The following is a 24,733-nucleotide window of genomic DNA, read 5'->3' on the forward strand; positions in this document are numbered from 1 at the left end:
GCCTGTACTGAGGGCAGGAGTACACTTGTCTAGAGAGAACTTGCTCTTTTTACTGACCCGGTGAAGGCAGATACCTTCAGCTTGATCCAAACTGTGTTGCAAACAATAGGTTTGGATCAGGCCCTCAAAGAAGAAAGGTGGGATGCAGCCCTTCATCAAATCCTTGCTTTGCAGCTCCCTCAGTTGCCATAACAATGAAGAGTATGTATGTGATTCACTAAAAGAAGGGGAAAAAAAAAGTATAAATCAAGATCCTGAATCAGTGAATGATGACATTCCTGTAAAGAGAAATTACAAGGGCTGAATCCTACTCACACAAAGAAATCTGGCAAAATTGTCATTGACCCTTTCTTAGCAAAGCAGCGACAAATATGCATTTACAAGTGAAATGAACAAAGCTAATTTTCCATGCCCCCACTGAGTGTTTTTTGAAAGCATGTTTTCTGGATCTGCGCTGAAAGGGGCTCTGATATAATACATTTACCATCAGAGACACACCAAAACCTTTACATAGAAAAATGTCAAATGTATGCCATTACCTTCTCCCTCATAAAAAAAAAGAAAAAAAAAAAAAAAAAAATCCTGCTGGCCTAATATTGCAGTTGGGGAAATGAAAGATCAATAGCTCACTAGAGCCAATGGGAATCTTTCCATTGATTCAACAGGTTTCAGTTCAGGCCTGAAGGCACCGAGCTTAAGTGACTCCATCAGAGAGTATTGGTGAGTAATTATCCACACTGTGATTAGAACCTAGACGTCCTTACTGCCCTCCCTCACCCACCAGATAATGCCCTTCTTTTGAATGAAGCTGCAGGCACAGGCAGCAATTTTAACGGAGAAGCTCTGAGGTGTATTAGCCATTACAAATATTCAGAAGGAATGGCAATGCTTATGTTCCTTGGTTTTTTTATTTGTTTGTTCAATTCCCTGTTAACTTTTCCAAATCCCTAACAGAATGTAGAAACTAGCACCACTCTGGCACCCTTGTCTCCTGCAAGATCTTTAGATGCCTTTTCTGCCAGTGTTCCTATGGGTTGACTCACTTCTTTTTTTTCCCTTTTCTGTTAGTTACTAAACTTGGAGTTAAATAATTTCTAAGATACTCTTTTTTTGGTATCAAAATTGGCTGTATTCCTTCTTGCAAATAAACGTGAGGCAATGGTATGCTTTTAAAGAGTTTGCCAAAGGATTTTTGTTGGTTGTCTTGCCCATTCCTCATTTCCACTCCTACTTTTCTCATTTATTGCCAGCATCTTGAATGAGATTTCTTTTTCTAAAAAGAAAAAAAAAATCCATATAAATAATAATAAAAAGAAGATAAGAAGAAGGAAAGCGAAGTAAAAAAGTAACCAAGCTCCCTCTGAATGCACAAAACTGAACAAAGACCACAGAATAGCATAATTGAATAACAATATGTCTTTATAAAAGAGGGTGAAAAATTGCATTCTCATCCATGTATTATTGAAGATGGAATACGATCAAATAAATCGCTTTTAAAAGCAATTAAATGCTCACAAAAGAAAAACACTTGCCCCATAAACTGAAAAAAAAAAAAAAAGGTGTAATGAAATGTGAACCTTCTTAAAAGTACCGTATAGACACTGGAACAAGAACGGTTGAAGCTGAATGGTAGAGCAGAAGGAGTGAACTAGCTTACCTAGGCAAGGCAGCCTATTGTTGCAGAGGGAGTAGTTAGGAAATTCGGATGGAGCCAGGTCTGTGTGTCTGGGCTTAGGTGAGTAACAACCTTAAGTCAGTCACATCGCGTGTGATCGGCCGCTCCTGCTTCAACCAGCGGCATCTTGCAGAGCTGCCCGTAACTTCGGGCCCAATCCAAACACTGCTGCAGGCAAGGTAGAGCTTTTCCTGGGCTTCAGCAGGCTTTGGGGCAGGTGTGTGGCTGCTCTGCAAAGTCCTTTCTTATCAATTATAGATTTTACACAGTGCTGAACATATGTTATTTCCGCCATGTTTTTCCCCCCATCCCTTAAATGCTGATAAAGGTGTGGGAGAAAAAAAAGGCAACACTTTCATTGCAATTCTGTGTTGAAAATCTCTCTAGGATTAATCCTATTTTGACGGGGGCTGAAGTTGCTGACCAAAATGCTCCTCGCTGCTAGAAGTTTCTCAGGTCCCTGGCTTATGTGCACCTGTCGGACCAAGACCCGAACATACAGAAAAGCGAATCTGGTTTCTGTCTGTGTTTAGTGAAATAATGAGCAGGAAAAAGAGCCTAGGTGAGAAAACAGAATTTTCTCTAGGTTAACTTCTAGAGAAGTGCAAACAAATTCAATCTGTTCAGCAAAGGTATTTCACTCTCCCCCTGCTTCCTCCATGCACCATTTCAAAGAAGTGCATCTTTACCTTATTATATTATTAGAATCAATCAATATTATTAATATTACATGTGGGCAATTCTGTAAATTCTTCATAGTTCTCCTCCTCGCCTGTTAACAGCAGGTACATTATACAGTCTCTGGTTAGATTGGTCAACTAGGCTATCGATAGTCTTAATAAGCAATACCTATATTGTGACCTTTGCTCACAGAACTGAATCTCTCATATAGGGCTGTCAGATTCTTTAAAGAAGTATTGATAAGTTCATTACTGTATTGCTACATATAATTTTAGGTGTGATTTTCACTCACCCTGAAGCATCTAGTAACCTAATACCTTTTTTTTCCCTCCTAAAGCATTGGCCCTTTTACAATTGATCAAATAGTGAATTAGAGCATTATAGAGAGGAAACATAATCAGGGGATTTCTACAAGCACGCTGTGATATATCTTTTGATCTTCTGACAACCTTCATCCCTCTCGATCCTAGGAAGGAAGCGCTGTTTTATAGGGATATTATTAGGCTGATGTTGCTTTATACATCCACCTGCAAGAAGCTACCGAGTCCGACAAAGATATTTGTGTGTGTTTGCAGTGAGTGATGCATATTATGTGATGCGAATCTATCCTTAGGGACTGGAAAGGAGAGGAACTATGTGCAAATATAAGTCTGCCTTTTCGATACATGCATGCATACACAGTCCCTGTGTAGTATATACACAGGCATTTGCATTAGAAACAGGCCAAATATGCAGTCAGATCTCATCGGACCAACTCTGTCTGCAAAGCTCCATTTTTATTCTGTTTGAAGAAGCTTCATGTCCAGAGTCATCTGCCCCGGTGCACTGCGAAGGCAGCCTGGTAGTCTCTAAAATATTTTTCAGGCTCAGATGCAATGTACAAATAAAGCAGAGATGAATTAATTAAGTGTGACTGTATCATTAAAATAGTATAATGAGCAAATGGTTACGTATCATATTAAACTCTGCACATAATTCCAGGAATACCTTCTTAAGTCACCTGCCACTTTCACATAACAATATGTTCTCTGTACTGTCTTTCAGAAAGGAATTATTTAGAAACCTATATAATCCTGTCTGTACTGAATATATGTTTTCATTTACATGCACATAAAATAAATAGTTGCATGTGTGTGATGTGCAAACGTCAGGCACACTTCTATCTCTCTGCATATGCAGTTTTCCCATAAAAGTTCATTCTCAGCTACACTTTTTGTGTATGGTGGTTTTTTTAGGTTTTTATGTTCTCTTTATGTTTTCTGGGTTTAAATAAGGAAATTAAACACCTTAGCCATGTAAAGGGATAAGAATAGTCTGCACTGCAAACTGTGTCTGCACTACACCTTAGTCTACCAAACCATAAACAACTTTCTGTTTGCAAAATACTTTGAGACCTTACAATGAAGGTCCCCATAACCACAACCACATATCCCTGGAGACATTAAAATTGCCAGTGAAGCAATCTATTAAATAGTTAATGTTAAACAATGACTTTACATGTTCAACAAAGGAGGGAGAAATAAACAGATAAGGGTGAGGTAGATCGAAATCTGCATGCCTCATTGGCTGAACTGTCGGATATTTCTAATGCATCTGAAGGGTTTGTTACTAAGAACCTGTTAAGTATCTTTAAACCTTTGATCTGTAGTCAGTCTTAACAAAGGTGACAATTAATTACAGGAGAGTGCATTGCAATAAAGTTACATCGTGGTCAGTTTATATATACTGTCCAAAGCTGGTTCACAGAAGTCACTGTCAATTAAAGTCTTCTTGGAGTCCAGTTCATTATCAATTTTTCCCCCTTGCCTTGATCAATATTTTTGGCTGCTTCTGCTTGACAAACTTAACACAATGTCTATATCTATATGTCTTGCCATTCATTTACATGGAATAGATGGCCGTATATGATTTATTTTTAGCTACTACGTATGGTCAGGCACTTTATTTGAGAGGTTTAGAGCTCTCATCCGTCTTTATTTTAAGGAGCGACAATAATAAGCCCGCTCTTCCTTCAAGGGGATGTCAGTTGGATATAATGAATGCACATTAAAAGCTGCATTCACCTGTATGTGCATTCAGGCTGTGGCTCACAGTGACAAAAGCAAAAAAACGCAATCTCTGTGGTGGCATCCTGACTCCAGACCACACCAAGAGATGCAGCGCAGATAAAGTGACTCAGTAGATCCCGAGATCCCCAAAATGCGATCACGGCTCCCTGGAAGGCAGAGGGAAAGAGGGACCCTTGTAATACATACCCCAGCTCAGTAAGTGGAGCAATGGTGGAAGAAAACCATTACTTTTACTCACCATGGTTAATATTTTTCCCTTTTTCTGCAGCAGATTTTAATGCATAAGGGTCAGTCCACCATGACAAACCCCGGCAACAGTCATACAAGCGTCAGTGGAGCATTTAAGTGAGTGAGAAATGTGGCAGAGATCAGGCTTTTGTCGGTTCCTTAGCTTTGTTTTAGTTTTAGTTTCACTTACAGAAGTAAAGCTAAGTTAAGGGACAAGCCAGCAAACACAGAAATTAGCAGCATTAGCTGCAAGTATTGAGGTTTGCTATGTAAACCCAAAATCCAGAATTTTAAAGGGAATATGAAACACTGAGTAAGTGCAAACCTGCAGCAGGATTTCCAAACATGAAGCCACTTAAGCGATGGCAGAAATCTCACTGCGCTCTGTCCAGCAAGCAGGTAAAGGCTTTTGCTCCTGAAGTAAAGGTGACGCAGGGATTAATGAAGCACCAGCTATTTATTAAAGTCAGGATTCAGCTTAGCACCTCACTTGCTTAGTGCAAAGTCTTATGGGGCAGAAACCACACAGTGCTTGATGGACAGGTCATGTTGAGCTCTGCAGCCCCCTGCTTTTTTGGAATATTACTTTGAGGCTAGAGCCAACACCTGCATGGGTCTTTGGGCATCTGATGCTTTCTCTCTATTTTAAATGCAGGTACGAGGTCTAACAGCCTAGATCATCTCCCCCACTTTTTCTCCCTTGGAACCATTACTGCCTGTCACATACAACCACCTCAGTTCACACTTGATTGACGGGAGGGACAGTAACAGCTCCTTTAGTGTCGTTATGGTCTGTCGGGTCAGTGCGGCTGGCTGGTATGCATGCACGCAGGGTATGCATGATAAAAAACACCCTGATGTCTTACTGAAAATTGTGGCTGCATACTTCCAGCTCCTAAGGCTGGAGGAGACCCTCCTTGATCACCCTTCTGTCCCTCGATCTTGTCCACAATGGACAGAGAGTTCTCTGCCTTCCCTCCCTGACAGGTACGAACCGCTTTTCAAACCGCTTTTCGGTTGAGCACAAAACACTTTCCACAATCTCACTCACTCTTTACCCAGAAAAAAATTTCCAGGTGCTTTCTGACAATCTCCTTCAAAAGACTATTCCATCAGCTGCTTGGCTTTTATTATGCTATGCAATTTGGATTCTCTGCTGAAGAAAGCCCTGCCGGTGGCACTGGCCACTAGCAAATGCGGGATACAGGACCAGATGAACCACACTTCTCATGCAAGGTGACAAGGATCCTCAATTTTTCCCTCTACTTCAGTGCTGAAATTTCTGATTTTTTTCTGGCTCAATACAGGGGAAAAAAGACATAAATTTAACCAAACTGCCCCCATTCCTATTGTTTCTTGCAGAAATTAGTGAGTTTCTGATTCACCCCTTAATTAAAGCCTTGGTAGAGACAAATAAATACTGTAAAATTTGGTTGTTCTTAATTTATTTTTTTAAGGATAAAAAGTACCCTTTTCTATTCCATAAAATGCTCAAAGGCACCAGTATATGTAGGTATTGAGGGACAGAAGCAATTGTAATCTGTAAAAGTGTAAGAAATGTAAGTCTAAACTGGAAAAATGTAAGAGAAGAAACAAAAGCTGTGGACACACAAACTTTACGTTCTTTCTTTTTTTCCACACTAACGTAACTTTTAAATAAATCCATATTGTAAGGATGATTACTTCATATGGTTGTGGGACTAGCTGAGGAACAGCTTTCAGTGCAAAACTTGACAGGCAAGCAAGAGATCCCAGAAAATTAGAGTTTGTATTGGAAATGCTGACACAACCATAACAACAGCATCATAACTGGATGCAGCTGCTTTTAGAAACCAGAATCCATGTCCAGACCCCTGGAAAAAAAGAGTTAACATGTACCCTTCTAATTCATGGAGCAATCTGGGCTATCTGTTTGACATTATCAAAACACATAGATGCTCATACATACAGGAGATTTTAATGAGCAGGGGGTTGCTTTTTTCCTCTCTTCCATCAAACTATCAAATCACATTGTGATTGTTTTAAGGGGTTGTTCTTTAGACCTAAGGCTTGAAGTCTCCTCTGTTTTATTCCAGTTTGTTTGTTCTTTACCTCCCTAAAACTTGTTTGGTTTACTACCATACTAAATGCTGTATATGTTGCTTTCAGACAGGCAAGTCTTATGTTTCAATTATGGAGGAGTTTATTCAGCACCTGTATTGCGTTGTGCTTCTTTTCAACTAAATTTCCATTTCCCAAAGGCTGTACACATGAATGTGTACACATCTCTTTTTCTGTATGTATACACACACAAATCTATACTTTTCTGCATATAAACATACACATCTTATTAACTGAATGTTCATTTTCATTGCGCATTTGAATTTCTGACATATCCAAAATCTTTGTAAACATCCTTAAACTTAACAAGGTTTTAATTTTTCTATCATCTATCTTTATAATCAAACAGAAAAGAATATAATGAATGGAAGCCTTGTTTTTCTACCCCAGAGGTGTCTTACATTTCAAAAATATTTGTACTTTTAAGAAGGTAAAGCTGTAAAAGAACTAAAGTATTCTCTTCATTCTGCATTTTTCTATCTGCATTGAATGCTTACAGACTGAGGTTTGGGGCAGGTAGGAAAAATACCCTAACCACGGGACTGCAACAGTGGATTTCAAGAAGGTTTTGGGGGATTTGTGCTTTTCCCACCCCTAAATAAGGGTTGAAAGAGCGCTGTTGGTCTCAAGTCCATGCAAGTCTCCTGCTTTTCCAGTGCACACTATCTCCGCACTTTAAGTGCATTCACCCGCATGTGTTTCAGTAAATCTCAGTTAAGTGTGGAATGCTGATTTCTTCTGACTTCCTAAATAGAATATTATGGAGACCTGTGTGTTTTAAATTAAAACATTTCCCAGGCCTTGGGTACAAGCAAGCTTCAGTAGAGAAGAGTGTTTAAACCTATGGGGACAGTCCTATATTTAGATAACATTAATTCATAAATATTATACTAAATACCACTTAAATTGGCCTTAAATGACTTCAAAGATAATGCATTATAATATGGCTGTCCTGAGAGCACTAACCTTTATATCTCCCAGTAACTCAGCCTTTAAGCATACTCCACAGCTAGATAAGATGGGGGGAAGTTATGAATGAATGTCTTGCTAAATTGTTAAAGTGTGATTAGTTAACTGAGTGCATGTGTGTGTGCGTATGTGTGAGCATGTGGGTGGGTCAGCTCAGCCCCGGTAGATTTCTACCCGTGGATCTCAGCACACAGCCTGTTCCCAACCCTTCAGCAAAGTACCAGAGCAGGAGCCTGTTCCTGCCCCGTGTGGAGAAAAGCAAGGATGGGGGAAATATGCAGCAGCTACGCTCGTGCCATGAAAGCTTATTTTCTCAGGGATCTGGCAAGCCTTTCCCGCCTTCCCCCACATGCTGCTTCCCCCGTACCCTTTCTCTCTTTGTGTATCTGCAAGAGAATCATAATCCCCTGTCTCTTTTCTGGTGCCTGTACTGGTATCAGCCAGAGCTGCTGATGAGAGAACCTGGGACTTCACTCTCCTTTTGTGATAGTTTTTTCTTGGAGGTGGGCATAGTAATGTACTTTAGGTTCTTAATTTTCAATTTCCTCCTGCTATACAGGGGTGCAGCAATAGGAGATCTTCAAAATATTTTCAAGAATACACATCCTCTGATCTCGTTTCAATGGATTTACACCTGAAATTACTCCGGTTGCTGTTTTTTTCACTTTAAGCTAATTCCTCTCTCTTCCCTCCTCCCAGAACAGTCCCACCTTCTCCCTCTCTACACCCAAGGTTTGCTCTCCACACACTTAAATAAACTACAGCCTACTATTAACCCTTCAGGGTGTACCACTGCCACAGCCTCATCCCCTGAATTAGGAATGAAATCAACTGAGAGTGATGGATCAATTAATGTATAAGCATTATGCATCTCTTATGGAAAGCATCTTGGGGTTTTGTATTGCCAACCTACCCCTGTGAGCCAAGTTGGACTATCTTTATGCAATTCTTCACCTACGCCTGCAAAGCAAAGCCAAAATAAGGACATCTGAGTGAATACAATGCTTCACATGACTGCATTTAGAGAAGGGAAGAGAGAAAAAAATAGATTAGAAATGAAATAAAATGAATAAAATAATAATAAAAAAGCCAAACACAACCCTCATCCTTCAAAGCCCCATCATGCTTTTTGACTTAATAGTAATTAATCACTACTGGCAAGAAAGTAATTTTTTTCCAGGTAGCCAGAGGCACATTTTTATCAGGATTAGCTAATAAATCAGCGGCATCGCTAGAAAGGAGTTCAAACTCTTCTCGGATGTACTAAATAAAACCAGTCTCTGAAATGCTGGCAACTCGGTGTCTACTGAAGCTTTGCTCAAACCCTAGCCTGCAAAATAACAATCATCATCATAAATTTTCTTTCCAAAGTCCAAAACTTATAGCATGTTAAAAATGACTGTTTGTTTTGAGATGAACTCATGCAATTTGGTTTGATGAGGTGACAAGACTCTCAACCTGGCTTTTTTCCTAGGTTGCAGCTTTACAACAGAAATGAAATGAAGGGAAATGAAGTTAGTATCTTGCTTAATTCAGGGATATGTGTTAAACACATCCAAGCAAGATAAATGATCCCTCTCTCTCTCTCCTTTCTCTCTCTCTCTCTCTCTCTCCTTCACTCTCTCTCTCTCCCCCTTCCTGAGTTTGTCTCTAGGAATACACCATACAGTAAAAGCAAAACTGAACTGAAAGAGGGGGAACTCAAATCTGTGAAATAGAAATTGAAGTTAGCGCACAGAATGATTAATTTCAGGTTTAAGACAAAACATAGCAAAAGAATAAAATCTCATCAACAAATCATAGTTAACCTCCCACAACCAAAAAAATACTTTATCAAAGTGTTAGCTCAAAGATTTCCTCTACACTATGTTGAGTGATTCTCTTCAGTGTAGCTTTTACTGCTGTTATTTTTATTTTGCAGAAACCTTAGATATTTTTTTGCAGACACATGCACACACACACACACACACACACACACACACACACGAGCTCAGTGTCTACTCTCACTATTAGACAAAATCTCTCAGGACCTTTCCTTCCCTGAAATTCTTACCATTATTTTTATTGGTATTATTAATAATTATTACAGTATGGGTGTCATGTTTAAGTAATGCAAATCAGATCTTGATCTGGCTTCTAGGAAGACAGTCTGAAAAGAAAGCAAGGTTCGAAAGAGCTACACTGATCATTTTAAAAATGAGAAGGGTGTTTGAAGCGACCGGCAAGTAAGGATGGGAGAAATATCCTATAACTTAGACTGAGTCCCTAGTCCCCGAGCCCTGGATATTTTCTCTAGCCTGTGTAAACTGGTACTTTGCACTGTCAGGGTATATTTTCATTCGCGTTTCCTGAGAGTGGAAGCAAGGAAGGGAGTGAGTGGGAAGGGGGAAGAGATGCCTGCTGAACATGCCGTTAAGTTCAAGATTTACAACTCGCCAAGGCATCTGGAAAGCTGGGAAGCCAGTAATGCCATTACTGGTGACTGTCACTGCCAGGAGTCTGCCAAGCTGGACTAGACACTGGTACTGAAGCTGTCCTGTAACAGATACAACTTCCACTCTCCCTGTGGCCCCGTGCAAAACGCTTTCTCCTGCTGCACTAAATCTGGAGTCACACCCCAATCACTTCTGACCCAGTCTTTTTCTTTTCCCTTTTCTTTTTGAAAAATAAATATGAACACACATACACACACACACACACGCATGTATACAGAATCTGAGTTAATAAGGTGACTTATATCACTTCTGGTTTTCTTCTGTTTCTAAGAGGGGCTACCATGCAAATTACCTTCAACTTCCTCCCTGCGAGTCCTACTTTCCTACCCGAGGATCTGAGCATTTCTCCCCACTACACACACACCCTCCCCCACCCCCAAAACGGAGCACCATCTAATCTGATAGGCACCTCCGGAGAGCCTAAGCTGAGCAGGGAAATTAGCCGGCAGTGATGGAGCAAGTGAGGCATCGTGTGAGGAGTACATCTCCACTACCTTTAGAGAAAACCTAAAAAGTTCCCGGCATGGACTTTGGGCACATTAAAGTAGTGCTTGGAATATGCCTGGTCAGAGACTTCTTCCCTCTGGAACTAAGCTGCCACCTGTCCTTTCTGTCTTGCCTTCTCCCACACAAGCACACATACCATGATTTTGTGCACGCACCCCTGCCCCGCTTGAGATGGGCTTCTTTATTATTGTTTATATCCCTGTTCCCGTGTTGAATAGAGCCAAAATGAAACAGTCCCCCCGGAGCAACTCACTCTCCTCCACTTCTTGCTTTGTAGGGGACTACAAATAATAAATGTGACAACAGTAAAAATAAAAAACTACCAAAATATTAAGGAAAAAAAAAAAAAAGAAAAAAAAAAGAAAAAAAGAAAAAGCCGCCGGTGCCAGATACAGAACAGCTGTAAAATCGGGGGTTGCCAGCAAACCCAGGGACAGACAGACGGACACACACACACCCCTGGGCTGAGGAAGAGCGGCTCCCGAAGGTAAATAGAGAGCACCCGCTCCGGCTTCAGCACCGCGGACAGCTGCCGCCGGCCCCGCTCCCGCGCCGCCGCTCGCCCGGCGCTCCCCGGGAACAGCCTCTCAGCCCCCAAAAAAGCGGGGAAAGAAATAAAAATACTAATAAATAAGCCAAACGGAGCTGACTCCCTGCCCTGACTCTCGCTCTTCTCTTCCCAGGATGGGTCTATTATTTCTTTCCCTGCCCCCCCAGCCTGCCGCCTCCGCCCCCGGGCCAACCAAAAATGAAATAAAATGAAATGAAATCGAAAGGAAAGAGAGAGAGAGAGAAAGAGAGAACCAGGGAGAGAGAGGGAGCCTGCCTTTCTCTCCCGATCTCTCCCGGGAAAGTTCAGGAGGTAACTCACCTTTGTGCATGCCAGTGAACCTGTCCTTCAGCACCGTCAGTTCATAGATCTTCCCGAACTCCTCGAAGAGCGGTTTGAGGTCTTTCTCGTCCAGGTTACGGGGGATCTGCCCAATAAAGAGCTTAATGGCATCGTGGTCCTTCATTGGGATGGTGGATGGGTTTCCGGGACTATGGTTTAATCCGTTCATATGCCCGTTGGTGCTGGGGTTGCTGTGATTGCTACTCAGGCTGGTATTGTCTGGTTGTCCGTTTGCTAACGTGGCCATCTTTATATACATAGAGAAAATCTTCTTTCCTTTTTTTCCCCCTCTTCTTTTCTCTCTCCCTCCCTCTCTCTCCCTCTCTCTCTCCCTCTCTCTCGCTCTCTCGCTCCCTCTCCCTCTTTCACACACACACACACACACACTCACACACACACACACTCCCCCCTCTCTGTCTCTCTCTCTCTCTCTCTCTCTCTCTCTCTGGGTCTGATCTGATTTTTTTTTTACATTGAAGATCTGTGTCCTTTCCGTTTAAACAGGCTGGATCGGTTCAAATTCCCAGCCAGACTAGGGGGTGGGGTGTGAGTGTGTGGATGTGTGTGTGTACGGGGAAGGAAGGCTAGGGGTGGGGGATTGCTTTTGCCTCTACTCTGGCTAAACCCCCTCCTCCTATCCAACCACCCCCCTGTCTGTCTGCCCGGCAGAGGCTTAATGGTATCTTCCAACACAGCCCCTGGCTATAAATAGCACTAGGCGCATGGCTCTTTGAGAGACAGTCAATTTCTATTGTGCCAAGTGAGCAAAGGGGAACGGTTGCGTTTTTAGGACCAATGATGATGATTTTTTTTCCTTTTCCTTTGCAAGCCCTCCGATCAATCGCTGTCGTTATAATTTCAGTGATCATCGGGAAATCTGCCTTTTTATTTGAGAGGGGGAAAAAAAACCCAAACCCAAGGTGTTCTGACTTCTTTCTGTTATGATGATGCTCTTATTATTTACTCTTATTCTAATTTCGCAAATGATAATAAAAAGCAGTTCAGATACGGACGAACCCCCCGGCTCAGAGGTTGCTTTTGCTGTTGTTGTTGTGATTGTGATGTTACAAGCTCTCTTTACTATATCTGTTCATGTTGCATCTAAAAAAATATGCATGCTCTTTAAGTTATTTTTTTTTTAAATATCAGTTATGTTATTGATGATGACATCAAACTAGGAAAGCACAAACTATATTATTGTAGCGCTTTAAAGAGAGTCGAAAATATCAAATGACTGTTGTTAATTTTCGTGCTGCTGATATTTATGTTATGTACAGTCAGTGCGGGCGTTATCTCCTATACTCTGTGTGTGTGTATGTGTGTATGTGCGTGTGTATATTGGAAAGGGATTGATTAAGTAAGGTTTTCGTGCCCGACTTTCAAGCCATCAGGATATTTTGTCTGTCTCTGATGGAAACATAAATCGTATGTTGTAGTCATCAGTGATCTGGAGTTGCTTGTCCGAACAATGCTCTCTAGACAAAGTGTACTGTATGGTGGAGACGAAATCAGCTCTTCGTTCATAGCATCTGGGGGTGGGGAGGGCAGGGAGCCTCGGATTAAGGACACAACTCCCCCTTGTCCCCCAAATAATAATAACAGTAATCCGGACAGTAACGAAACGCGGCTCTGCGTGTGCTCACAGCAATTTCCCCCTTGTTCTTTTTTCCCCCCTTTCCCCTCTCCTCCGGTTCTCCCGCTTCCCGTGCTAGCCGTGCGGGGATGAAGCTCGGAGGAACACCAGCAGGCGAGCCGGGAGCAGCCTGCGAGTTACCTGGCCTGAACCCCCTCTCTCCTGCCGGGCGGGCTGCAGCCGCTCGCCGCCCGGCTCTCGCCGCTCGCCCCGGGGCTGTCCGCAGCCCCCGCCGCCCCGGCCCCGCGGGGCCCCGGCCATTGTTCCCGGCGCCGCCGGCGGAGCCCCGCGGCGGAGGCGGCGGAGGAGGCCCCGGGGAGTTAGGCAAGGGGGGACGGGCTGGGAGCGGGACCCCCCGGCCGCCCGTCCCCCGGGAGCGCAGGTAGCACACACGTGTGGCTGCCGACGGAAGGGGCAGCCGCGGGGGAAGGAGGTTATTAGTTTAAAATTTCAATCTTCCTGCCTGCTTTACTGACCGGGATTTTTTTTTTTTTAATTTCTGTTTTAAAAACAAACAAACAAGCGAACAAAGAAAAGAAAGGAGCAAGCTTTACCGCCTTTCCACTTTATTTGGCTTTTGTTTTAATAACAGAGAAGGAAGGCAGTGTCCTGCCAACCCCCCCGCCCCCCCGGTCCTCCGTCCCCTCTGCCTCCCGTTAAAAACAAAAACCTTAAAAAAATCACCCCACTGCAGGTGGCTCGGCTATTCCAACTACTCCTGTCTGAGAGTGCTCCCGTGTCCTGCCAGCAGAGGAGCGGGGGTGGATCGGATCGGGGGGCGGCAGGACTGCGCCCCTCTCCGGGGCCACCGCCGGTCCCTGCGAGGGGAGCGCTGCGGGCGGGGGGCGGGCCGGGACCGGCCCCGAGGAGCCTCCCCATCCCACCGGGGCCCGCACCTGGGGGCAGCAGCCGTGCGGAGCCCCCGGCAGCCTACGCTGCCTTTTACGGCTCTTTAAATATCTTGAGGCGCTGATGGGCAGCAGCGGCTGTCAGCCGCCTGGTGCCGGGCTGGTGGCAGGCACCGCGCATTGTCTGCCGCCTGGCCAGGCGTGCTGTGCACTGGGGTCCAAGCCGGGGGGGTGAGGGGGCTGCTCTGCCCCTCTTCCCTTCCTGGGCACACTCCTGCAACCTTTAAAGGCTGCAAACACGGAGATCACGGAGATGTGACAGCCCAGGAGCCGCGGGAAGGGTAAAATCCTCAGACAGCCCCATTCCCAAATTCCCAGCCCCGTGACTCACCTGTTTTCAAATCCTGCCTTGTGCCTTGGACTGTGATAAAAGAATGACAACAACAACAAAACCCACATGAAACAAAATCTTTCAACCCCCTTCCCCCCCCCCCCCCCCCCTTTAAAAATCCTAATATCCGCTCTTTTTGATCCTGAAACCACACCCGTGATAGAACTAGGAGGACTAAACCTTTTTTTTTTCTTTTTTCTTTTTTTTTTTTTTTTTTTTTTTTTTTTTTTTTTAAAGAAGAAATATCCTACACTACAGTGAAAAGTGAAACAACATCCGGCACTGATCCATCCCAGAGATAGCTCTGTTAACACCTTGTCCACAAGCAGGCCACTCTGCCTGCAATCACAGTTTATCCCAAATGAAAACCAATTAAAAAGAACACGGCAGTAAAAAGAGTCATTTTGCTGCTCAGTGAGGGTGCCCCTTTTATAACAACCTCTATTTTTTAAAACTTTGAGCTGGTCCACGCCCCGTTTTCACAGAGCTGTAAGTATAGTCATTTAGAAATGGATGCTGTTCAAGTACAGCCCCCTGGTGCACAGGCACAGCTGTGAGGGGTGGCAGGATGAAATAATACTGACACAAATATTGCTACAAGGGCTCCAAGATGAACACAGCTGCTGCTGTGGGTGGAAATAAGCTATACCCCATAAGCACCTTTACACATGTACAAGGGGCTGTAGCAGATTTTAAACAGATACAGGCAAAGGAGGAGTGAAATTGTTATCTATAAACCAGCTTTTGCTGAACAGTTCCCCAGTGAGAAATGTTCCCTGTGTAATCACAATGGGTCCAGTTCAGCAATCCAAAAGCAGAGAAGTCCGCAGGAATTTTGTAAGGATAAGGTCTTTTATAACAGGCTTCAGTTTCTCTAGGAGAGTAAAATTTATCTGCTTGGGACCAAAATAAAGCACTTCACTTTTTTCCTTCTTTTTTTTTTCAGCCCCCTCCCACAGCCATTTGCAGCCCCATTTTCTCCTGCTTCTCACTGCGATTAGTGTGTCTTTTTCTTTTTCTTTTTCTTTTTTTTTAATTTTTATTTTTTAGAACACAAGCACCACTTATTCTGGGGGTAGATGGCCATCAATTTTTACCTCCTCGGAAGAAATGCTACCCCAAATTCACACGGCTGGAAACAGGCACGGACACGGCCCGGCCGGGAGCAGAAGGATGCAGCAGGAGCAGCCACAGGTATATACACACCTCCTGTGAGAAAGGGCTTGCAGACCAGGCTTTGGCTTTTAATGTGCCTTTCAAAGGGCTTGATTGATTGCTGTTAATCCTGTGAACAACTTCGGTGTTGTTAACAGGACTGGCCGCATTAGTAAAGGTACTTGCATGCATTAGTATGCTCCTCGTCCCCATGACGTCAATAGACAGCTTTCCAATGACTTCCAGGAGGGCTGGATCAGGCCCTTGCTAGCAGCAAGTTTTTAATGAACACCGTGTGGTGCAGGCAAGGGGGACACAGCGATACATCAGTCCTGACTGTCTCCGTTCTCCAGAAAACGAGCAAGTAAAGAAGAAAGGTAGGAATAGGCCAAAAGGTTGCTGGAGGGGATTCTTCTGCTGAACTTCAAACCCCTGGACCCATAGCACACAAAACAGTCAGTCGTTCTGTGATGTAAAAAGAATTGCAGGCAGGTTTTGTTCCAAACAAATAAGCAGTATATGTGAATTTTATTTTTGAACAGACAAGCTAAGTAGCAGCAAGCTAAGTTTTGCTCCAAAGAAATAAAATTTCGTGTGACTTTTGTTTTTAAATAGCAATTTCTCTTTCTTTAGATTTAGTTAGCTTTACCAGCTCATACACTCACAGATTTTCTGCTAGTTTTTTTTTTTTTTAATTGAGATTATTTCTAAATTAAACATGTGTCTGTTAATATCAAAGACATTCTGATAACAAATCAGATAAAGCTCACAACTGCTATTAAAGGGCCCAATCCTGCCGAGCCTTCTAACTCAGCTGGAATTGTTTACTTCAGCTTGTTAGGCTTTGCAGGGAGTGCTGACAGGACCAGGGCATATTAGCTATGTAATCAAATGAAATAATTGAGAGCTGTATGTGGGCCTCTAATAACATCTAACGAAAGAAGAGGGACCATCATTCACTAAATTTTGGGTGAGAACTCAAGCATCAGGGCATGGGCCCGATCCTGAAGACCTTAATCTGCATTATTGTTAATCATTCTGCTGTGGTCAGAGGGATTATTCATCTGTGGAAGGATTACCCATGTGAACATTTGTAAGATTGGTCCCTGAATTAATGCATAAATCAGTGTGGGTTGGTGGGTTTTTTGGTTTTTGGTGTTTTTTTTTTTGTTGTCTTTTTTTTTTTTTTTTTTTTTTTTTTTTTTTCACTCTGCCTTAGTTAGAATCAAGAAGGTTAATTCAGGAGAGAAATGAAAAATTATTTGTATCAGAGGAGCTTAGCACAGGATTGTAGTTAATGCAGGCAACAAAATGTATCCCTGTTACCAAAAAAAAAAAAAAAAAAAAAAAAGAGTTAGTTTATGGAGGCATTTTGTTATTAAAGTAGCGCTGGTGAATTTGAGGTGGCAAAGGGAGGGCTGCAAAGAAACCCATGGTTAATAGGGGACAGAAAAATAGAAAAGAGCATGCTTGCATGTGTTTGCAGGTTTGTTTAGACACAGGACCTGTGCAGACACATACATGCACATCATTACATTCCACACAATGGAATCTGCCACCTAAACAGCGCTCGCCAGAATATTCCTATTGCCTGTGCTGCACACACTGTAAACATGGGTTGGATTAGTCCTTTGAAAAGAATATCAAGTTTATTATCTCCACATCCCTTTTCATAATAGGTATGTCCCTGTACATAATGAGTAATGAAAGCAGGCAAGCCTGTATTGTAGGGACAATAATGCTTCATGTTAATACAGTCCTTTTCATCATCAAATCATTGTGCAGTCATTAACAAATTAATGCTTACAGCGCCCCTGTGAGGAAGGGAGATTTCACTTTAATAGGATCTGGTAGCACCACCAATTAAAAAGGTTGCCTCAGTCTAATAAAATTCTGTTCAGCTTTGATAAACTGCACGTGTTTTGGCTGAAACTCTTAAGTTGGGCACCAGCATTCAGCTCAGATTCTTTAATTATTTCTCAGAAATTTTTTTCTGGAGCTATTTGTCTGTCCCTGAGAACAACCCTTAGGAGAACTGGGCTGGTTTGAACTGAGTCAAATGAGATGCTTTGAAAAGCACTCCTGTCCCAACGTTTTACAGCATGATACTAAGAGCTGTCAGGAGGTGAAGCTCTTTCTCAAGATTTTTTTTTTTTGCTATCTCTGGGAAAATCTGCCCCAAAGCGGCCAATTAAAAGCCTGGGGAAAATGGCAATTCTCAGATGCTCACTAGAGATGCAGATTTCCAAAACCAGATTCCCCAGTGACTCGGCTCTCACTGGGTTTGCTACAGCAGAGAGAGTTATTCCTGTCATTGCAGCTCAGGGCCAGGACAGGCCAGGAAAAATTGGAGTCTGGATACCTAAGACAAAAGCAGAGAATGTATATTCCCTTTGCTTTCAGGGGCTGACAGGGAGATCCAACAGTGAAACTAGAGCAGAAACTAAAAAGAAACAGCTGGGAGGAAATTCAGGTAATCTGGAAAGACAAAGAGGTTGGAGTACCACTTGGTTGTATTCAAAAGGGACTCAAATAGGGAGCAGACTGAGATTCAGATTTAAAGATAGTCTGAGATTCAGATTTAAATATAGTATGTGTACCAGGAAACGAACAACTAAGTTCAGAGAATAAATTTAAGAAAAGTATTAATTTCCTTAATCTTAACACAGTCTTTGACCAGTTTTGTCCTTACCAGCCTCCCAGGTACCTTCTGGGTTCAGCTTGGAGGTTATCACAGACCAGTACAATGTTTTCAATAGGCACTGCAGACAGGATAATGTGGGGTTTTTTTAATGGTAAAGAGCATTTAGCCATATGGATAGTTGGTGCCATGCCATTTGGACCCAGGTTTAAAGAATTCTCTGTTTATTTATTTGTATTGACCCAGTTAGCCACAGAGAGCTTTGGAGAAAAGGTTGTGCTGAGACACAGCAGTCTGCTTCTCAGTAGGAAGAAGCTGGGAAAATAGAGAAAAATGGGAGGGGAGATAAATCTATTGGGCAAACATCTGTAGTACAAAATCAGAGAAAACTGAGAGGTTAATACCTCAGGGGTTAATACAAAACATGATGTAAGAAAACATCAGAAAATAAATTCTGGTAAAGCACAGAGGACCTGAGATCTCTGGGGCTGGTAAACTCACAGGCAAGGCATATCAGCCTTTACTGAGGCAGGATAAAACAGATAAATTGAGAAAGAGCCAAAAAGTGAAATTGGATATAGGACTGGAATAGGGAAAGGGAATACAGAGTGAAGGCAGTGGATCTGAGATGGGGATGAGTTAAAAGAACAGGAAGACTTGCCTGAAAGAATACTTGCCCCTAAAAGTCCACTCTTCTGCGTACTAGAAATGTGAGGCAGAGTCCCTCAGTCCTCTACAGTCAACAAACAGCGCTACACATGCCATCTACTCTGTGAATGATCATGTAATTAAAGTCTGAATTAGAATGCATCTGTACAACAAAGGAAAATCCAGGTTGTGCAAGTAACCTCAATTCTGGGAGCTCTTAATATTTAAGTGCTTGTCTTTGCAACCAGAATAATTTCCTTTTAATTACAGCTTGTGTGCAAGGAAAAAAAAAAAAAAAAAAAAAAAACCCCAAAAAATAACAAAGAAAAAAACAACCCAAAACCCCTCTTTTTTTTTTTTTTTTTTTGACTGTTTGGGATTTGGGGACCTTAACTCAGTTTAAGGTTAAAGATGGATTACAAGCTAGCTTTTGGAGAGTGTTGTCCTCCAGAGTTGTAGTCACACCAGTGTGTATTCTTGAAGATCAGGCCTAACTCTGAAAAAAGACTTAAAGCAGCTAATTCATATTTAGGCACCCAGCTGCTTGCTGAACTTTTGAGAGAATGGAGCATGGAGATTAGGTGTGTGACGTTAGTATCCCAATTCACTGGTCCCTTTACGCATGGACCTTTACAGCCTCGGGGGGAAAAATGGCAAAGTCAGAGCTCAGATTCAGAGCACCCTGACATCCCGTGGCATGTTTTACTTCTGAAGCTATGCCTTACTTTGAACGACACATGTTGTAGGCACAGTCTCCGTGCTGTATTTATTTGCATGAGTGAATACTTGCTTTATAAAACCCATTCTTGCTCCTATTTTATTCTCCAAGTGCCCAGAGGGAATGACAGTCAGGGTCCAGCATTAATGCTGCTGATTTCATGTATCTCATTCTAACGCAGATGCATGGCAGATGACCAAGTGCTGACTGTGTGTGTGTGTGTGTGTGTGTGGTGTGTGGTTTTTTTGGGGGGAGCCCATGTAGGAGTGCATCCACACATACACATGTATGTAAACACTGAAGACAGAGAAGGAGGGTACTCTACAGCCAAACGTGCAAAAATACTCCTCATCAGTTTTCTGCTAGAATTTCATAGAGACCTTAAAGAATTTCTTCCCTCTCTCTGCCAGTCTCTCTGCCTATTTCACTCCCTTCCTATCTGTTTGTCTACATATCTACAAATATATCAGTTCTTTGCTGCCTGATAGATGATATCTCTACCTGCATTATTTGTTACTGGTGTTGCAAATATGCTCAGTTTCCTTAATGGTCAAATTTATAAATCTGTCCTAGAATTTATGAATGTAATAAAATGTAGATATGTTCTTATATCTCCTTAAACTCCTATTGATTATTTCTTTTTTGTCTGTTTCTGTCCAGAATAGTAAATCACCTGTACAGTGAGCTGTCTTCTGAAGGCCAGGCATGCAGATAGAGACAGTAAAGGAAATAAGCAGGGGTATTTGAATTGTCCATGGCTTCAACAGCAGTGGGAGAGAATACTTATGGTTCTAGTTAGCTGTGGGGCCAAGCCCACTTTAGTAGCTTATGGAACAAATACAATAGGTTTTATGGCTGCTGTGTGCACATTCAAATGTGCATTCTCTAGGAAAGTGGAGGGTCTTGCTCACTTCAGAATGACTTTTCCACCTGGAAGCTGTTTTTCTCTCAGCCAACATTCCAGCATCTCTGGAAAACTCTGTGTTGCATGTACCTCCCCGTGATCTAAAAGTAATAGTTATAGTACAAGTGACAGCATAATACAAAGATTCAGACTCTGTTTGTTCCATTGACTGAAATAGGAGGGTGAAGAGGTCTTTTCCTGCATTTCCAGCTGGTGGGTTGTGCTGGGCCTGAAATTAGAACAGACAGTTTTCATCCTTTGTGCTTTCTGCATGTATCCGTTTAATTTAGGAGCCCCAGTTACATCTGCAGTTGATGTTAAAAGATAGGTGTTACTGAGGGCTGTTCATCTCTCCAGACCTTTAGCTGAAGAGGAAATGGTAGATTAGAATTCAGAAAGCAGAAATGCCAGATCTCTAGGAGGCAGCAGATGAGAAAAATGCTCAGAGAAGGTCAAAAGGGGGACTGGGAAAGGGAGGTAGAGAGGGAAAATTGAAAGGAAATTCAGGAATCTAAGTCACAGTGCAGGCAGGAGAAGGTAAAGCAACTACATTTCCTGGAAGGGCTAGCAAAGTCTTGGTGAGGATATTAGTTGGGTCAGAAAAATGAAGAGTTATTCAGAAAAGAATTGGGTAGGTAAGGCTACTGAGGCCTTTCTGAGGAAGGTCTGAGCACTTAATTAAACTAGATGCAAGAGCTTGGAGGGATAAAAACATAAAGTCAAAGAGGTCATGCATGGGGAGAAATGGCAAAAAACACACAGGCAGTTCCAGAGTCCATAAAGGAGTAACCTCTGGAACTGGCCATAATTCCACAGCTATGAATTAATTTCAGAGTCTGAACAAAATGTTCCAGCTCCATCTACAGCAGCTCCTGAAGGAAACCTTCTATCATTAACATCTATTGTGTTGTGACAGGAAATAATGGAATGAGTATAAAGATATCATGAACTTTGTGAGTTTAGGTACACCAAAAAAGGGCATGGGATGAGCAGAGAAGTTTCTACATGTATTTACATGCATATTTTGACATTGAAACTTAGGATATGCCAGGACTAGCTTCACACATAGTTGGAAGCCAGTTTTTTTGTGTGAAATAATGGGGCAAATTTAAATGTAGGCTTAAACTTCCACCCACTGGCCTGGTTGGAAGGTCTGTCATCAGAATAAACAGCAAGTCACCTGAAGCACATGTAACAAGTCGAAGGAAGCACAGGTATCCAAAGTAGGATCAGTTGGAGACTCAAAGGCAAAATGAGAGAGTTTCTGTCCAGTAGCTTTGCTTCTGTGTGCTGTTCATGCTTCTGCTGGCAAGCAGCCAGAGAAGCACTAAGAAGAAAAGGAGGAGAGCCCTGCTTGGTCCCAGACTGACAGACTCAGACCTTGCTTTCCAGGGGCAATTGATTTTGAATAGAAAATGCCTGGTCTTCTTCCCAGTCTGTACAGAGGAAAGGAAATACTGTATTTCTTGGTTTTAACTGCAGGAAGTGTCCAACTAACTGGCTAAAGGAGAGCATGGTGTCTCCTTGCTTGCAGTGCAACTTGAGCAGAACCAAGACTCCAAAGAATGGGATATAAGGGTGAGGTTATACCAGAGATATCCAGCAAACACCAGCCATGTGTATTATTACTCTTGTCAATGAAATCAGTGGGAAGAGAGGGTTCTTTAATAATGCCTGTGAGAGAGAATTCTAATCCCTTGAAGAGCTGGGATCAGGTCATGTGCAAATTGGCTACTTTGAAGAATTTTATGTGCCTGATAAACATTATGTAATGAAATTACAACCCTGCACATAACAACAGATTAATTGTCTTTGGGGTTCAGTTGTTATAAAATATTTTTAGCAAAGGGTTGTTCATCTCTAGGTGATCTTTTTTTGCATCCACACAGCTGAATCAGTTGAATTTCTGTAACTCCATATAGCCTGTGAGCCTCAGGCCTGGGGAAGCTTGTCCTACTGACATGTCGTCAAATCAGGCTGTTACAGCCTGAAAGCTTGGTTGTCTTCCACAGTTACCTCAAGGAGTCAAATTACAACAAGAACCTTGCTGGTGGTTTTTTGAGTTTCCATTACATAAAGTGGATTGGTCTAGGTTTCAGAACCCACAGTATTTTGTGCTTAACTGAAGATGTAAGATACAACTTTTTGTGACTCTATTTTGTAGGAAATTTTCTTCCCAAGAGGGCAAATGTGGCTGCCCAAAGGGCAGTAGTTCCCTCTATCTTTACTTCTTCCAAGCCCTACAGAAAATTTAGATCAGATTTCACAGCCCATCCCAGAAAAAAAACACAGCTTTTTTCATCTAAAAGGAAGAGCTCCTTCATGCAAACGTGAGTTCTGTTTTAATGATTGATATAAAATATCTTAGTCCATATCAAGTAAGGATCTGCTCTTTCATGCCAAACAATTAAATAAGAAACCTTGCTGCTGTTCAAATCCTCTATTCTACTTTTTAAAATGAAAATAAGAACTGAGAGGTCACAATTTCTGCCTAAGCACATAAGACTCAAAGACAGTGCATCCCTCACCATGCCCCTCAATTTCAAAGCACTAAAACTCATCTCAAGTGTTTCTAAGTGTTGAAAGCTGAAAAAAAAATCTTTATTATTACCTCTCAAATATATGCATCAAATGCATAAGTATACATTTCAAAGAACTCTTTTAGCTGCCGTATCCTCTTTCCTTTCTTTCAAAGCAGTCAACTTGGACAGAAGCAGATTAAATACCAAATCATCCCCAGTCATCACACTTCATTGATTTTGCTATACTTGCCATAGAATGTATTGAAGATCTGAAAATCACGGATTCTAATATAGAACTCAATAATGTCAGGTAGGCTTGGGAGAGAAATGTGCCTTCTGATTAATCAATACATCAGCTGAACAATCTCATCATGGACCCTAATATTGACCTTAGTATTCTGGGACATTTATCCACATAGAGCCTTCAGTGGTTATAATTACTGTTGGGACAGTAGTAGGACCATGTACTTCTTGCACTTAAGCTTGTGTAAACTGGAAGACACTGTTATTAACTGATTTTCATGTGGGATGAGTCAGGCTGAGCAGTATTAGTCTCCAAACTTCATTGAGTACAGAACAGTTTGTAGACCCAACAGTGTTTTTGAGTCCCTGGGCTCATATCAGGATGAGTTTCAGGACTGAATCAAGGCTCTTGTGCCATGGTTACCATGGAAAGAAATGTGAGACATGCAGTCTGGATGGGAAGTATTGTATGCTTTTTCAAATCCCCCTGGTTTGAGCAATCAGTGAATTAGAACAATAGTGTTTTAATAAAATGAACAAAATAAATAAGTATTTGTGATTCAGTTTGGATATAGTCTTCAAATATGTTGGCTTACACTGAAGCTTAAAGCACTCAGTAGACTTTCCAAAGTTCTGACACAAAGTTTGCATTGTGCTGGAAGTGAAGGATGTGAATAATAAGGACAGAACTTTATTCCTGACTCTAATGCTGCTCACAGTAGGGACATCATCTATCTGTGCTGACCTCCAGCTTCCCACTACAACTGAGTAACAGACTCAGTAATGAAGAGACACTGTTTTTTCAAAAGAGATGAATTTAGATTTTTTGCCCACACAAGACCCCAGAAAACAGGAGGTGAACCTCCACCTGAATCTCAGGATGACATTTTATTTCTGACTAATCAAAATTGGCTGCTTGAGATGCTTTTATCCATTCAATAAACACAGAGTATGAGGAAAACCCATAACTAGTCACTATCTTGAGTGAATTCCTGAAACTAGGTGGGTAAATTTCAGTTCCAAGTTCATAAGTGGTCCATGAATGCATTCAAGAACAGTGACTATGATACATAATACCATATAAAAAATAGCAGTTCCCCTGGACTCAATAATTTCCTGGGAGATAATTTGCATGATGGTGGACTGAGATGCCTGGGAATCTTAGCAAGGATGAAACATTCTTTTTCAATATGACTCAATGCATACAATGAATGGAAAGGGCTGAGCGTAATGCTGCTGTTGGCCCTTATCCAGTCTTCTGATTGAATAACAGTCTGATATCCTCAATCACACACACTCAATCAGACAAGGCCCAAGATGGAAGGAAAGAAAGAAAAGACCAATACAGTCATAACTGTGCTGTGAAACGTAAGTACTTGGAAGTGATAATAGCAGGGGTTTTTAAAGAGACTGG

At 42.1% G+C, this 24,733-nt stretch overlaps 1 protein-coding gene across 46 annotated transcripts in view; it reads right to left on the reverse strand.

Moving 5' to 3' along the window:
* CELF4 (CUGBP Elav-like family member 4) overlaps positions 1–12,027 on the reverse strand; it is a 671,175-nt gene extending 659,148 nt beyond the window's left edge. For all 46 annotated transcript variants that reach the window (XM_041422024.1, XM_041422001.1, XM_041421981.1 and 43 more), the window contains exon 1: positions 11,596–12,027. In XM_041422024.1, the coding sequence (XP_041277958.1) occupies positions 11,596–11,875 (280 nt within the window). In that variant the 5' untranslated portion in view covers positions 11,876–12,027. The remainder of the gene's footprint in view (positions 1–11,595) is intronic.
* Positions 12,028–24,733: the final 12,706 nt, after the last annotated feature.

The sequence above is a fragment of the Onychostruthus taczanowskii genome, unplaced genomic scaffold, assembly GCF_017590055.1.
Source record: "Onychostruthus taczanowskii isolate IOZ18803 unplaced genomic scaffold, ASM1759005v1 scaffold70, whole genome shotgun sequence".
In the NCBI taxonomy this organism is placed as follows: Eukaryota; Metazoa; Chordata; class Aves; order Passeriformes; family Passeridae; genus Onychostruthus; species Onychostruthus taczanowskii.